General features: G+C 44.5%; 2 protein-coding genes across 2 annotated transcripts; one reads left to right on the forward strand and one right to left on the reverse strand.

The window, feature by feature from the left end:
- Positions 1 to 720: 720 nt before the first annotated feature.
- isg20l2 (interferon stimulated exonuclease gene 20-like 2) lies at positions 721 to 4,174 on the reverse strand (the record flags this gene model as incomplete). The annotated part of the gene is made up of 3 exons (XM_079227384.1): positions 721 to 1,655; positions 2,520 to 2,720; positions 3,554 to 4,174. The coding sequence occupies 3 exons, from the start codon at positions 4,172 to 4,174 to the stop codon at positions 1,542 to 1,544; spliced, it is 936 nt and encodes a 311-aa protein (XP_079083510.1). The 3' UTR covers positions 721 to 1,541.
- Positions 4,175 to 5,911: 1,737 nt separating this feature from the next.
- mettl25b (methyltransferase like 25B) lies at positions 5,912 to 14,290 on the forward strand (the record flags this gene model as incomplete). Its single annotated transcript, XM_079227385.1, has 9 exons — positions 5,912 to 6,013; positions 7,356 to 7,474; positions 8,549 to 8,780; positions 9,401 to 9,463; positions 9,705 to 9,842; positions 10,468 to 11,016; positions 11,341 to 11,624; positions 11,767 to 11,951; positions 14,163 to 14,290. The coding sequence occupies 9 exons, from the start codon at positions 5,912 to 5,914 to the stop codon at positions 14,288 to 14,290; spliced, it is 1,800 nt and encodes a 599-aa protein (XP_079083511.1).
- Between the last annotated feature and the right edge of the window lie 177 nt (positions 14,291 to 14,467).

The following is a 14,467-nucleotide window of genomic DNA, read 5'->3' on the forward strand; positions in this document are numbered from 1 at the left end:
TTGCCTAAACCTAACTGTTGGTTTTGTTGCCTAAAGCTAGCTGTTGGTTTTGTTGCCTAAAGCTAGCTGTTGGTTTTGTTGCCTAAAGCTAGCTGTTGGTTTTGTTGCCAAAAGCTAGCTGTTGGTTTTGTTGCCTAAAGCTAGCTGTTGGTTTTGTTGCCTAAAGCTAGCTGTTGGTTTTGTTGCCTAAAGCTAGCTGTTGGTGGTTTTGTTGCCTAAAGCTAGCTGTTGGTAGTTTGGTTGCCTAAACCTAGCTGTTGGTTTAGTTGCTTAAACCTAACTAAAAACCTAAACCAGGAAAGAAGCCGCTTACCTCCTAAATATCTCAACTACTGGAAGAGTTGCCGTGAGACGTTGACGACATTCATGGTCCTCAGAGGATGAATTCCAATGACTTCAGTGATCTATTATTATAACTCTGTGGCTCTTTGACTGGTTTCTATAAAACCCTCTTTTTTCTTTTCTTTTTTAAATCTCTTTCTGACTTTAAAGACCAGAAATTCAAAAGCGTTTCAAAAGCCAGTAAGCAAAACATCAGCAACAAACGCTGGCGAAGTCGGGGACGTCGTCTCATTTATGGAACATCTTTCACCTCAAGTCAGAAGAATTCTGTGTTCTTTCGTCATTATCAACGAGGATAAAATGACCAAACGCTCGCTGCTCAGATTGGTCACAATCCAGACAAGGAAACTCATTCAGACGTGAACGTGATGTGTGGAAGTGATTTATTGAGTGAAGCACCGAAGTGAACCTGCAGAGGAAGCTGCTCCTTCACTGAAGCGCCTCCATGTTGCAGAAACATCAGACGTACAAGAACTGACTGGAGGTCAGATGAACCGGACGCTGGTGGAGTCAAAGTCTCATGAAGACTCATTCAGGACCACAGAGCTCCTTTTAGGGGTTCACTTTTACATATTGGAGAAATCAGGGGTTTCAATATTTTTTCCAGGACAATTATCAGCGACTACGTCAAGTATTTTTTAAATGCAGATCCTGTGGGATTTACGGGGCTATTTCATCATTTAACTATTTTCCTTGACTTGCTTTCTTTCTAGGAATCTGTTCGTGAGTTTTCTCACGTTTACATTGAAATAAATCCTTTAGTAAAACGTTCAAACGTGTGTCTGTAAAGGATGGAAGAGGAGAACCATTTCTTATCCATGTGAACCTAACCTGAAAAACACCATCGGTTGGTCAAAGCAGCATTTTGTCTCAATTCTCTACTTTAAGATGATTAAAACTATTAAAAACAACATAATAAGTGAGCTCTTTTAGTGATTTCAAATTGCTGTAGTTGCATTGCTGCGATTAAGACATGACTGCCCCCTGGTGGCAGGAGCACCTTTAAAATCACACAATGCTAAACCCTGAGAAAGAGCTGAAGGCGTCCGAGCTGCCGGGCGTCCGGTTCTCCTCCGGCGGTAAAGTCTCCTCGGGTTCTCCGCAGAACCGCCGGTCCGAACCACAAAACCGGCCACGCCGAAAGAACGTCAACTTAAACCCCGTTTATTTCCACGCCGTCACTCCGGACCCGGGGTTCTCTAGCAGGCCTGAGACCTGGAGGCCAGCTTCCTCTCCCACTCCACCTCCACCACTTTGTACAGCTCCATGGTGGCTTTGGCGTCCTCCACAGAAGAGTGGCCCTTCTTCCCGGTCTGAGGACACAAGAGAGGGCACATTTTTCTTTTTGGAAACACTCATCTCAGCCACTTGTTATTCGTTCTTTTTCAGGACCTCCTGCCTCCCCCGTCCTGATAACCTTTACCCGGACTTAGTCGACCCTCTCTGGGTCCAGCTATGTGACCGGGACCCCCCTGCATGACCAAGACCTTTACCCGGACTTAGTAGACCTGGTCTGGGTCCCTCATTAATAACAGTTTCTCTCTGTGAAAACCTTCAGAACAAAGACAGGAATGAACGATCAGTCCGCAGTAGCTCTCCACCGACTGATAAGTGCTAAAATGTACATTCATCGCTTTATGCCATCGCTTACTGCATCTGTGGACCTGACAGTCGTAAGTTATTGTTAACTTCTATTGTTTATATTTACTGTGTATTTGCAAAAGTTAATTGAATAAAGCCGCGTCTCACGCGCGTGTTTGATCTTTGCACGCTAGAGCTTGTGTTGCCGCTCCGAGCTGCATTCAAGATGCATTCATGTGGACGGAGCTGCCTTTACGTGGGCGGAGCTGCCTTTACGTGGGCGGAGCTGCCTTTACGTGGGCGGAGCTGCCTTTACGTGGACGGAGCTGCCTTTACGTGGGCGGAGCTGCCTTTACGTGGGCGGAGCTGCCTTTACGTGGGCGGAGCTGCCTTTACGTGGGCGGAGTTGCATTCACGTGGGCGGAGCTGCCTTTACGTGGGCGGAGCTGCCTTTACGTGGGCGGAGCTGCCTTTACGTGGGCGGAGTTGCATTCACGTGGGCGGAGCTGCCTTTACGTGGGCGGAGCTGCATTCACGTGGGCGGAGCTGCCTTTACGTGGGCGGAGCTGCATTCACGTGGGCGGAGCTGCATTCACCTGGATGTCCCGGTTGAAGATGGCCTTGGTGAGCCTCTTCAGCGAGGCGCACTCGGCCACGGCGAAGCCGGCCCTCAGGTTGAGCAGCGGGATGCGGGACGTGTCCCGGGTCAGGGTGGCGGGGTGCGAGTAGCCGAGCACCTTGAAGTCGTTGTGGACGGCGTGGCCGATCACCACCTTGCCCATCAGCAGCCGCAGGATCTGCCGACAGAGACAACACATCCACTGGGTGAACTCACACAGAAAGATGGCCGCTGCTACTCGACTGCGACATTATTTTTCATAGTAAACGTCAAAAGTTGAAAGTCTGAACGGAGAATTGAAACACAAAACAAACAAAAACTTCACTTTCACAAAAAAAAAAAAAAGTATAAATAAATCGCCGCATTCAAAGTGGAACCTAATATTTTGACAGTGGACAGCCGAATATGCATTTCTAATATTAAACCCGTGTGCTTTGTGGTCAATCCTGAATAAAGCATGATGGCGGCATGAAGGACATGAAGCGGAGATGCAAGGTGAACACACATTCACATTGATGACACTTCTTTTTCTTTACAAAGTTACTTTGATTCACCCGTAAAACGCTCTTTCCTTTTCTTTGCACATGTTCACCGTTATGCTGTTTGACTGAGGAGCGACTTCATCATCACGAAAAAAGGCCACCAGAAATCGGACACCGTATTTTCAGTTTTGGCAAAACCACTTCTAATTTTGCTTAAATAGTTTGTCAAGCAAAAAAAATAAAAAATACAAATATGAATACATCATTATAATAAATAATAATTATTATATAATGAATAAATACATCTTTGTGCTTTGAAGAGTTAGCTGAGAAAAACAAGCAGTTTGACGACATCTTCTTGGGCTTTTGGGAAATTGTACTGAGCCTTTTTTTACTAGTTTCTTAAATGTAATAGAGCAAAAAAAAAATAAAAAATAGCTGCACGGCTCCATGTTGGTTCCATCTCAGTGTGTTCCTGCGGACGGAGGAAACACACTTGTGCAACACAACGACCTCACGACCCCCTCACCTCCTTCCGGGCCTCGGGGTACGGCGTGGCGTTGACGAGGTCGCCGCGCCGGATGCCGCTCCACCGGGTGCGGTAGTCGGTGACGGGCACGGAGGGGTTGATGAACTTGTCGTAGACCACGTCGCCCTCGTAGGACACCAGGCTGCAGCGGGCCAGCTGGCTGATGCTCCCCTTCGGCCCCGTGCCCACCATCTCGCAGTCCAGGGCCAGGTACTTGGTGGGGATTCCCGGCGACGTCTGCGCGGCGGCGGGCTTGTGGCTGCACGACGGCGAGGGCCGGTGGGCGGCCGTCGCCGGCTTTCTGCTCGTCGGCCTCCCTGCGTTGGCGGCGCAGGGAGGCGGCGGGTGGGTGGACGTCGAAGCCTTGTGGCTCCAGGGGGACGCGGCGCTGGCCGTGCCGCGAGGACGCGGGAAACCCACGCGCGACGTGAAGTCGCCGTTTTGGCGCGGAGGCGCGTCGTGTCCGTGGCCGGCGGGGTCGCGACCTTCCGGGAGGCCGCGCCGCTGCTCCAGAGCATGCGTCCTGTTTTGAAACCCCTTGCCCCGCCCCCGGTTCCCTCTCGGAGGCCTCCGCCGCGCAGAGTCGTCGTCGTAGCTCAAGTTGAGCGAAATGTTCGACATGGTCACGGAGGTCAAAGGTTACGTTTCCTCAAACGCAGGAGGGGCAGATTTGCTTTCGCTTCACCCTCTGTCGTCCAGTTTGTATCAGCTGACACCAGCTTACCGCTATCATCCTGCAAGAAGGAGAAGTGATCAATCTCTGGCTTCATCTGCAGGACTTGAATGTGTAACTTCTGTATTATATATATATATATATATATATAAAAACATGTTATGTATGACCAGGGCCAATGAGGGTTCAAAATGTGTGTTCATAACCACTGGATTCAGATACTTCATTTCAGTAAAAGTACTTTGAAAGTACACGTACATATCAGCGAAATGTGTACTTATAGTAAAGTATGAAAAGTATTCAGGGATAATTTATAACAGTGAAATGTTCCGTATGTCGTGTATTTGTTTATTGTTGCACACAAGGAATCTGACGAGGTGAACTGTGCATAACAATAAACATAGTGCAAAAATAGATAAATATAGTAAACAAGTGTAATTATATTATAAATAGTATTGTGTGTGCATTTAAAATAAGTGGTAGAATGTTTGTATTTGAGAAGCAGCACAAGTATACAGCAGCAGAAAATGTAACTGGCAAGTAGAAATACCTCGAATTTGTACTAAAATACAGTATTTGAGTCTGTGACATGAAAGAACAACAACATTTACTTCATCTTCCACATTTATATGCAAGTTATTTACGAGCTGATGACGCAAAACTATGAACAAACAAGTTAAATCCACAACTAAAGTCTTGAATCTGCTCGTGAATATAAAGAATGAGACTAACGGTTTTACGACCGTAGCTGTGGTTGACGTTAACCAGCCGCTCAGCGTTAGCTCGCGGCGTGCTGCCTGCGGTTACTATGCCAACTCCGCGGCGAGCGGTTTGCCGGAAATTAACGTCTCTCAACGTAAAAAGCTGCGTTTGTGAACACGAGCCGCTTTGATGGCGCTTCTCACTGTGAGAAACATGTCTGAAAACTACTTTGTGAAACAGGAAGGAAAAAAAAACAGACCTGCTGCAGCCATTGTGGAGCGCGCGCTATTTCCTGCTCGACAACTGTCAATTTCCGGGGTTGTGCTGCCTTCAGGGACTGGGCCAGTAATTGTAATAAGCCGTTATGGTTTATTCTACACGGCTCTGGTTGTAACATGTATTTAACGCATTATAACTGTCTCACGTTCAAATAAATTGACTTAATTTCGTACCAATGGCGTCTGTCGATAACTAATAAACCTCAAAACACAAATCAACATGGAGCGATAAGCCAAATTAATACATATTAATTCAATAAAAATACCAACCATATACAATTACGCTAAAGCAGATACTCTTAATGTGTGATAATTTAATAAATGTATCTCCACCATAGATATATTGTCTTTAGCTCAGCTACTTCTAACCGTTATAATTAATTAATTTATTGTAACGTACGTCCGAGCTTCCGCTTCCTGTACTGGGATTTACACGCACGTGAACGCATTCCACACGTGAGCTAATGCTGAACCACAACACGCATTTTCTCCTAAATGAAAACTACGGATTCTGCTCCATAAATACCGACGTTAAGCTCCGCCTGTGTTTGTGCGTTTATTCCGACCGACTTCGTCTGAACTAGAAACATAACGCAGCGTGAACGGGTCATATTATCCTGTAAAACCTCCGTTTCAGTTCGCTCAGCTAGCTCGTATGCTATCGTATGTGCTAGCTGGACTCCAGGCTAGCCCCCGGAAGTGGAGATGTTTACATGGAGCCTTTCAGCAGAACAACAGAGACAGCTGGCGGAGAGACTCACCGCGTTCCTGTCCCCGTACGCCTTCCTGTCCGACTCCTATATCATCGTGCGTATCGATTAGTTATAGATGAAGTGACTTTTCCTCCGTTTGCAGCCTTCAGATTGTGTGACACCACACTGTTATTGTTTTATTGTCTCCACCAATCACGTGCCTTGGTATAACTTAAGTGCATTTACACAATCAAAAGTAAATAAAAAATAAGATAAGATAATATTGTGTTCCGTGCAAAGAAGAGACAAAGTCAAAGGGAAACAAGATCAAAACAAGTCAAATAAGCAATATAAAACAGTAAATCATCCACAAATATATATATATATATATATATATATATATATATATATATATATATATATATATATATATATATATATATATATATACACACACACAGACAGAATAACTGTGTTATCCAGCAGGTCTAATGGTTAAACTGGTTGTACTGTGCTGCTCAGAAGAGGAAATAACCAAAGCATCCAAATCAAAACCCACCTCTTCAGAATTGCTTTTAATGTATGACTGTGTGCTCTTATTGTTTTTATTTATTTATTTTGTATCTGTCTTATTATTCTACTTGTTTTATTACATCATTTTTAGGACATTGTAATGTTGTGTAAAGTGACTTTGAGTACCAAGAAAAGCGCGATATAAATTTATTATTATTATTAAATCTTAATTCATGTTTTTTTAATAAATAAAGTTCAACATAGAACTAAATGTAAAACCAGAACTTTGCTGTTTTTATTTCAGATTACATTTAACTTAACCAAAACAATATCAATGAGGAGGATCAATAATAATGAGAATAAAATGTGAAACGAAGTTTAAATCTTACCCCCGAAACCAAAAATAAATCTGGTTTGAATTCAAATGTGACACTATTACTAAGCTTGTTTACAACATATATAAATATATATTCATGGCTGTGCTTTATTTAGGTCTTGAGACATTAGTCCATTTATTGATTATCTGATCGGGAACTATTTGGACTAGTTTGAGTCATTTATCAAGAAAAAAATATGCATTTCCAGATTCTCAAATGTTCTTTTCTCTTTTCTATAATAGTTAATATTGGATATATAATAATAACATATTTTGGGATCTTTTTTAAAGACGTCACCTTGAGCTCTGGGATATTGTGGTGGCCATTTTTCACAATTTTAATGAAATAAAAATGTTAACAGTTGTCTCCAAGAACTAATAGTTTTTAGTATTGTTTTTTAAGCGTCTTGGAGCATTTTGAAAAGCTCTATATAAAATGAAAGTATCATTATTATTATTATTACTATTATTATTATTATCATTATTATTAATCCTCAGGTAGAACACCTGCATTAACAGCCAGTTCTTTGTGGTTTCTTTGATAACTGCTACCTTGTTATTCCCACAGGAGTTCTTCTCTAAAGATCACTGGCACTCGTTGCCCACCAGGTGGCAGCAGGTGCTGCAGGATCTGACGTACCAGCAGGTTGCAGACCTCTTGCTGGATCCCACGCATGGAGACAGGAGGTACGATGCTCTAACCAGTGATTCTCAACCTTTTTTGAGCCGTGGCAAAATCCTGCGGCACACCAAAAAACAAAAAAGTTACAAAATGTCACATTGTAGCATAATACAGCATGTATGGTAGATCATTATTGCGCTAACTACTGGCAGGGAAGAGTATTTCATTACTAGACATGCCACTGTATTGCAGGCTCAGGCGCTCAACAATTATTTGCGGCAACTAAATCATATTTTTTTGCACCAATGAAGTGAAATTGAACATTTTCCCACGGCACACCTGATGATCTCTCAGGCACACTGGTGGAAAATCACTGCTCGAAGCAGCAGTGGGACTTTTGACGGTCACAAATAGATGAAAAGAAAGCTGTATATGGATTTAGTTTGTTGTGTTTGCAGCGTGACGGTGAGAAACACACAACGTGATAACTAGGGTTGGGTACCGAGAACCGGTGTCAGTATGGCACCGGTTCCAACACGTCCGGTACCTACCGGACCGAAAAGCAACGCAGATTTCGGTGCTTCCTTCCGGTGCCTGAGCCGATTTAAATACTTTTTTTTTACACTACTCTGTAAAGTTGCTCGGTATATAGATACTAAAAAGGTAGCGCGGTGCCCATACGCTAAAAACGATTATTAAAATAGCGCTAGGGATAGGCTTGGCTTGCTGGAACAAATCTCTCAAGTTGATATTAATGATGACGTGTAGTCCATAAAGCAGCAGTTTTAGGATCCAGATCCAACAGAGTCTGAGTTCTGTTGCACACGGTCCCATCAGGCCATGATGCTTGTGTCTGTTCTTTTTTTAAATATATATTTTTATAGTTTGAAGTTAAAAGGTTTGAAGCTGTAGTTTGAAGCGTGTTTTGTATGTACTTATTTATTTATATCTATAGTATACGTTAAACAGTTAATAATATTGTTCAATTTGAAGAAAAAAAATTGCCTTGGCAATAAAAAAGTATCGGTTCAGGCACCGTTTAGGCACCGGTATCGTTTTAAAAGTATCGGTTTAGCACCGGTATCGGAAAAAAAATAAACGATACCCATCCCTAGTGATAACTGTTGTCGTGGTTACAGGTATCCCTCGGCGTGGCCGCTGTCCCTCCTGGCGTTTCGCACCACCGCTCACGCTCTGGCGTTCCCCAGAGAGTGCCGGCGGGAGCGAGGTGGTGGCGACGGCGGCGGCGGCAGCGGCTCGGTGAAGCCCGAGGAGTTCCTGGACAACCAGAGTCAGAGCGCGTTGCTGGGACACATATTCAGGAAACACGTCAAACCCAAGAAACAGCACGAGATCCGCAAGCTGGGCTCGGTACCCTTTATCTTTACCTCTCAGTCATTTTGTTTTATCAGCGTTCTTACGGTCATGGAGAACCTGGAAAAGTCGTGGAATTTTAAAATGGTTATTTCCAGGCCTGGAAAAGTCCTTGAAAAAAAAAAAAGTTTAGTAAAAGTCATGTAAATGTGTTATATTCATGTGTTCATGTGTTCATTTACGCTGAGTTTGAAATAAATAATATGCTTTTAAAAGAAAGACTCAAAATATAAGCAGGCATACATACAGGCATCTATATAAATGTTTATTCTTTTAATCAAACTATTGTCTCATTCATTTGAGTCATTTAAGGTTTACTGTATGCTTTGTATTCTCATTGTTAGTTTAAATACTACATTTACTCACTTTTTACTGTTTACACCCAGATTTCACTAAATGTTTGTAATGGACATTTGGTGAAAAGTCATGGAAATGATATCTATTGGTCAGAATGTGTATGAACCCTGTTTTAATTCATACCGGCCACTCGCCACATGTCACTCCCAAAACAATTGATGTGTAACATGACAGGAAGTGACACACGGTGACCAACAATGTTAAAGAAAAAGTGTAAATTGACATTCAGTTTCTCTGAATCCGTTTCTTCCTCTCCTCAGCTGGTGAAGCGGCTCTGTGAGCAGACTGACTGCAACCAGGTGGTGGACGTCGGCTCCGGACAGGTAGCCTTCTGTCCACACTAACACACTAACACACTTCATTACTCAGCAAATATCATAACACGTAATAATAGTAAAAAACACAAATATGTAAGTTCACGTGTAAAAAAAACTAAGAACATGTGTTCAGTGTTTTTATCAAGCAAACAGCAGGGAGTAGTGCATTTGTTGGGGCCTCTTTTCAGCGGCGGATGAATCCACATTCGGTGTTTGGGTTCTGTGACATCACCGCTCTGCTCCACAGGGTCACCTGACCCGCTTCCTGTCCTTCGGCCTCGGCCTGTCCGTCACCGCCATCGAGGCGGATCACGCTCTGGTCGCCATGGCGTCCAAGTTTGACGGAGAGTTGCTGCTGGCCTTAGAGAAGGAGGAGCAGAAACAGGTCGGTGCCTCCTCCTCCTCCTCCTCCTCCTCCTCTTTCTTCTTCTTCTTCTTCTCTTCCTTCTTCTTCTTCTTCTTCTTCTTCTTCTTCTTCTTCTTCTTCTTCTTCTTCTCTTCCTTCTTCTCCTCCTTCTCCTTCTTCTGATCCTCCTTCTTCTCCTCCTTCTCCTCTGCCTTCTTCTCCTCCTCCTCCTACTTCTCCTCCTTCTTCTTCTTCTTCTTCTTCTTCTTCTTCTTCTTCTTCTTCTCCTTCTTCTTCTTCTCCTTCTCCCCCTACTCCTCCTTCTCCTCCTTCTCTGCCTTCTCCTCCTCCTCCTTCTCCTTCTTCTGCTCCTCCTTCTTCTCCTTCTTCTCCTCCTCCTCCTTCTCCTCCTTCTTCTCCTCCTTCTCCTCCTCCTTCTTCTCCTCCTCCTTCTCCTCCTTCTCCTCCTCCTTCTTATCCTCCTCCTTCTCCTCCTCCTCCTACTTCTCCTCCTTCTTCTCCTCCTTCTTCTCCTCCTCCTTCTCCTCCTCCTCTTTCTCTTTCTCCTCCTCCTTCTCCTCCTCCTCCTTCTTCTCCTTCTCCTCTTCCTTCTCCTTCTCCTCCTCCATCAATGCCAGTTGACATAATTCTTCCTCCCTCCTAGAACCGTTCCTCTCTGCTCCTGGTGTCACCGTCGCCTCCTCGCCATGTGGCCGGCTGGGTAAACCCCAAAGCATCATGGGAGGACTTCATCGAGCAGCTGAGTGCCGCACAACGTGTCCACGGAAGTCTCCCAACTCCACCCCGGCCCGAAAGTCCCCCGACTCCACCGGGGCCCGAAAGTCCCCCGACTCCACCGGGGCCCGAAAGTCCCCCGACTCCACCGGGGCCCGAAAGTCCCCCGACTCCACCGGGGCCCGGCAACAAGAGGCCGCGGGGCTCCGAGCAGGCGGAACCTCCCGGTTCCCACGCGGTCCGGAACTCGTCTGAATCCACGTCACGAAAGACCGAGCCCGAGGAGGCGCCGCCCGCCGAAAATCTCGAGCGAGACCCGGCGGACTTCGTCCTCACCGGCCTCCACGCCTGCGGCGACCTCAGCGCCACGCTCCTCCGCCACTTCGTCAACTGCCCGCACGTGCGCGGCATCACCTCCGTGGCGTGCTGCTACATGAAAATCACCACCAGAGAAAGCCCCGCCCCTCCGGGTCTGGCTGTGGCGGAAAGAGACCGGGAAAGGGACCAGGAAAGGGACCAGGAAAGGGACCTGGAAAGGGATAGGGACCTGGAAAGGGACCGGGAAAGGGATAGGGACCTGGAAAGGGACCGGGACCGGGAAAGGGACCTGGAAAGGGACCGGGAACGGGACCGGGAACGGGACCGGGAAAGGGACCTGGAAAGGGAAAGGGAACGGGACCAGGAAAGGGACCAGGAAATGGACCAGGAAAGGGACCAGGTAATGGACCAGGAAAGGGACCAGGAAATGGACCAGGAAAGGGACCAGGAAAGGGACCGGGAAAGGGACCAGGAAAGGGACCAGGAAAGGGACCGGGACAGGGACCGGGACGCCGCCCCCTCAGAGGTCGGCTACCCGATGAGCTCCTGGGTGGGCGGGCTGCCGGGACACGGGCTCTCCTACAAGGCGAGGGAGGGGGCGTGTCACGCCGTGGAGGATTACACGCGGCGGCTTCGGCAGGGCGGCGAGGCACTGAGGATGCACTGCTACCGGGCCACGCTGGAGACCTTCATCGCGGACGCGAGGCCGGATCTGCGGAGGGCGGGAATCCAGACCATAAAGAAAGCCCACTTACTGCCGTTTACAGAGTGAGTTCACACCAGTCCCACAGCTCTAATGGTTAAACCATTCAAATCCATAGGGGGCTAGACCTCTTTTTCCCTGTTAATGAATGTGTTTTAATAATTCAACACAGAATATAGATGTTCTGAGTCTGTTGTCCCCTCTCAGGTACGCTCGTCTGGGTCTGGCCCGGGTCGGCCTGCCCCCCGGGTTGCCCCTGGACCCGGACCGGGTGGAGGCCATGTTGCGGCAGCGGGGCCGGGTGGTGGTCTACTTCAGCCTGGCGCTGCTGCTGGCGCCCGCCGTGGAGACGCTGCTGCTGCTGGACCGCATGATCTACCTGCAGGAGAACGGTGAGCCGCCGCCCGCTCACCAGGGGGGGATCACCAGAGGGCCCACGATTCAATTTTATCACAATACTGCGATATATTAAGTATTGCGATTCATTGAGTATTGCGATATATTAAGTATTGCGATATATTGAGTATTGCGATATATTGAGTATTGCGATATATTGAGTATTGCGATTTATATTAAGTATTGCGATATATTGAGTATTGCGATATATTGAGTATTAAGATTTATTGAGTATTGCGATATATTGAGTATTGCAATGTGTAGAGTATTGCGGTGTAGTGAGTATTGCGGTGTATTGAGTATTGCGGTGTATTGAGTATTGCGGTGTATTGAGTATTGCGATATATATTGAGTATTGCAATATATTGAGTATTGCGATATATTAAGTATTGCGATATATTGAGTATTGCGATGTATTGAGTATTGCGATGTATTGAGTTTTGCGATATATTACGTAGTGCGATGTATTGAGTATTGCGATATAGTGAGTATTGTGATATATTGAGTATTGCGATATATTACATCTTGTGATACATTGAGTATTGCGATATATTAAGTATTGCGATATATTGAGTATTGCGATATATTGAGTATTGCGATGTATTGCGATGTATTGAGTATTGCCATATATTAAGTATTGCGATAAATATTGAGTATTGCGATATATTAAGTATTGGGATATATATTGAGTATTGCAATATATTGAGTATTGCGATATATTAAGTATTGCAATATATTGTGTATTGCGATGTATTGAGTATTGCGATGTATTGAGTATTGCGATATATTACGTCATGCGATGTATTGAGTATTGCGATATATTGAGTATTGTGATATATTGAGTATTGCGATATATTGAGTATTGCGATATATTGAGTATTGCGATATATATTAAGTATTGCGATATATTGAGTTTTGCGATATATTGAGTATTAAGATTTATTGAGTATTGCGATATATTGAGTATTGCGATATATTAAGTATTGCGATATATTGAGTATTGCGATGTGTAGAGTATTGCGGTGTATTGAGTATTGCGGTGTATTGAGTATTGCAGTGTATTGAGTATTGCGATATATATTGAGTATTGCAATGTATTGAGTATTGCGATATATTAAGTATTGCGATATATTGAGTATTGCGATGTATTGAGTATTGCGATGTATTGAGTATTGCGATGTATTAAGTTTTGCGATATATTACGTAGTGCGATGTATTGAGTATTGCGATATAGTGAGTATTGTGATATATTGAGTATTGCGATATATTACGTCTTGTGATATATTGAGTATTGCGATATATTAAGTGTTGTGATATATTGAGTATTGCGATTTATTGAGTATTGCGATGTATTGAGTATTGCGATGTATTGAGTATTGCGATATATTGAGTATTGCGATATATTAAGTATTGGGATATATATTGAGTATTGCGATATATTGAGTATTGCGATATATTGAGTATTGCGATATATTAAGTATTGCAATATATTGTGTATTGCGATGTATTGAGTATTGCGATGTATTGAGTATTGCGATATATTACGTCATGCGATGTATTGAGTATTGCGATATATTGAGTATTGCGATATATTAAGTATTGCAATATATTGTGTATTGCGATGTATTGAGTATTGCGATGTATTGAGTATTGCGATATATTACGTCATGCGATGTATTGAGTATTGCGATATATTGAGTATTGTGATATATTACGTATTGTGATATATTGAGTATTGCGATATATTACGTCATGCGATGTATTGAGTATTGCGATGTATTGAGTATTGTGATATATTGAGTATTGCGATATATTACGTATTGTGATATATTGAGTATTGCGATATATTCCCTTTTTTCAACCGCAATTTGTCCTCAAAGGAAAACTGTCAACATATTGTATAAATAAGATAACGTTTTCAGTCTGCCCATCTCACTTCAATCATTTTCATTGCAGCAAAATGGGACAAACTGACCAACATGTCATAAATGTTGCACCTGACAAGCTGTATAATTGATACAATACAAGATCAATAATTGGCTTCCGTGTATCTATACAATATCGCCACGCAAAATATCGCGATACTATGCTGTGTTGATTTCCCCTCCACCCCTACCGCTCACCAGCTGAAGTCTCTCTCTCTCTCTCTCTGTCTCTCTCTCTCTCTGTCTCTCTCTCTGTCTCTCTCTCTCTCACTCTCTCCTCAGGTGTGCACAGCCAGCTGCTTCCTCTCTTCCACCCCGACTTCTCCCCGAGGAACTTTGTGCTGGTGGCCCTGAAGCCCGGCTTCTGCAGTCGCTCTTCGGTGGAGGAAGTCCCTCTTCTTGGAGAATGAACTCAACGGTTTTTCAAACAACACAAGGTCTTGATTTCAGCCTCCGGTTTTTAAAGAACAATGAGCGTTAACGCTGAAAACGCAGCAGAGGACTGAGCCGCAAATACACTGTAGATAAGAAGTGGAGGTCGTCTTGACGACGGTTGCGTTGTGGACGCTATGAAGCCTCGAGGTCGG

Source organism: Taurulus bubalis (genome assembly GCF_910589615.1).
Source record: "Taurulus bubalis genome assembly, chromosome: 12".
Lineage (NCBI taxonomy): Eukaryota > Metazoa > Chordata > Actinopteri > Perciformes > Cottidae > Taurulus > Taurulus bubalis.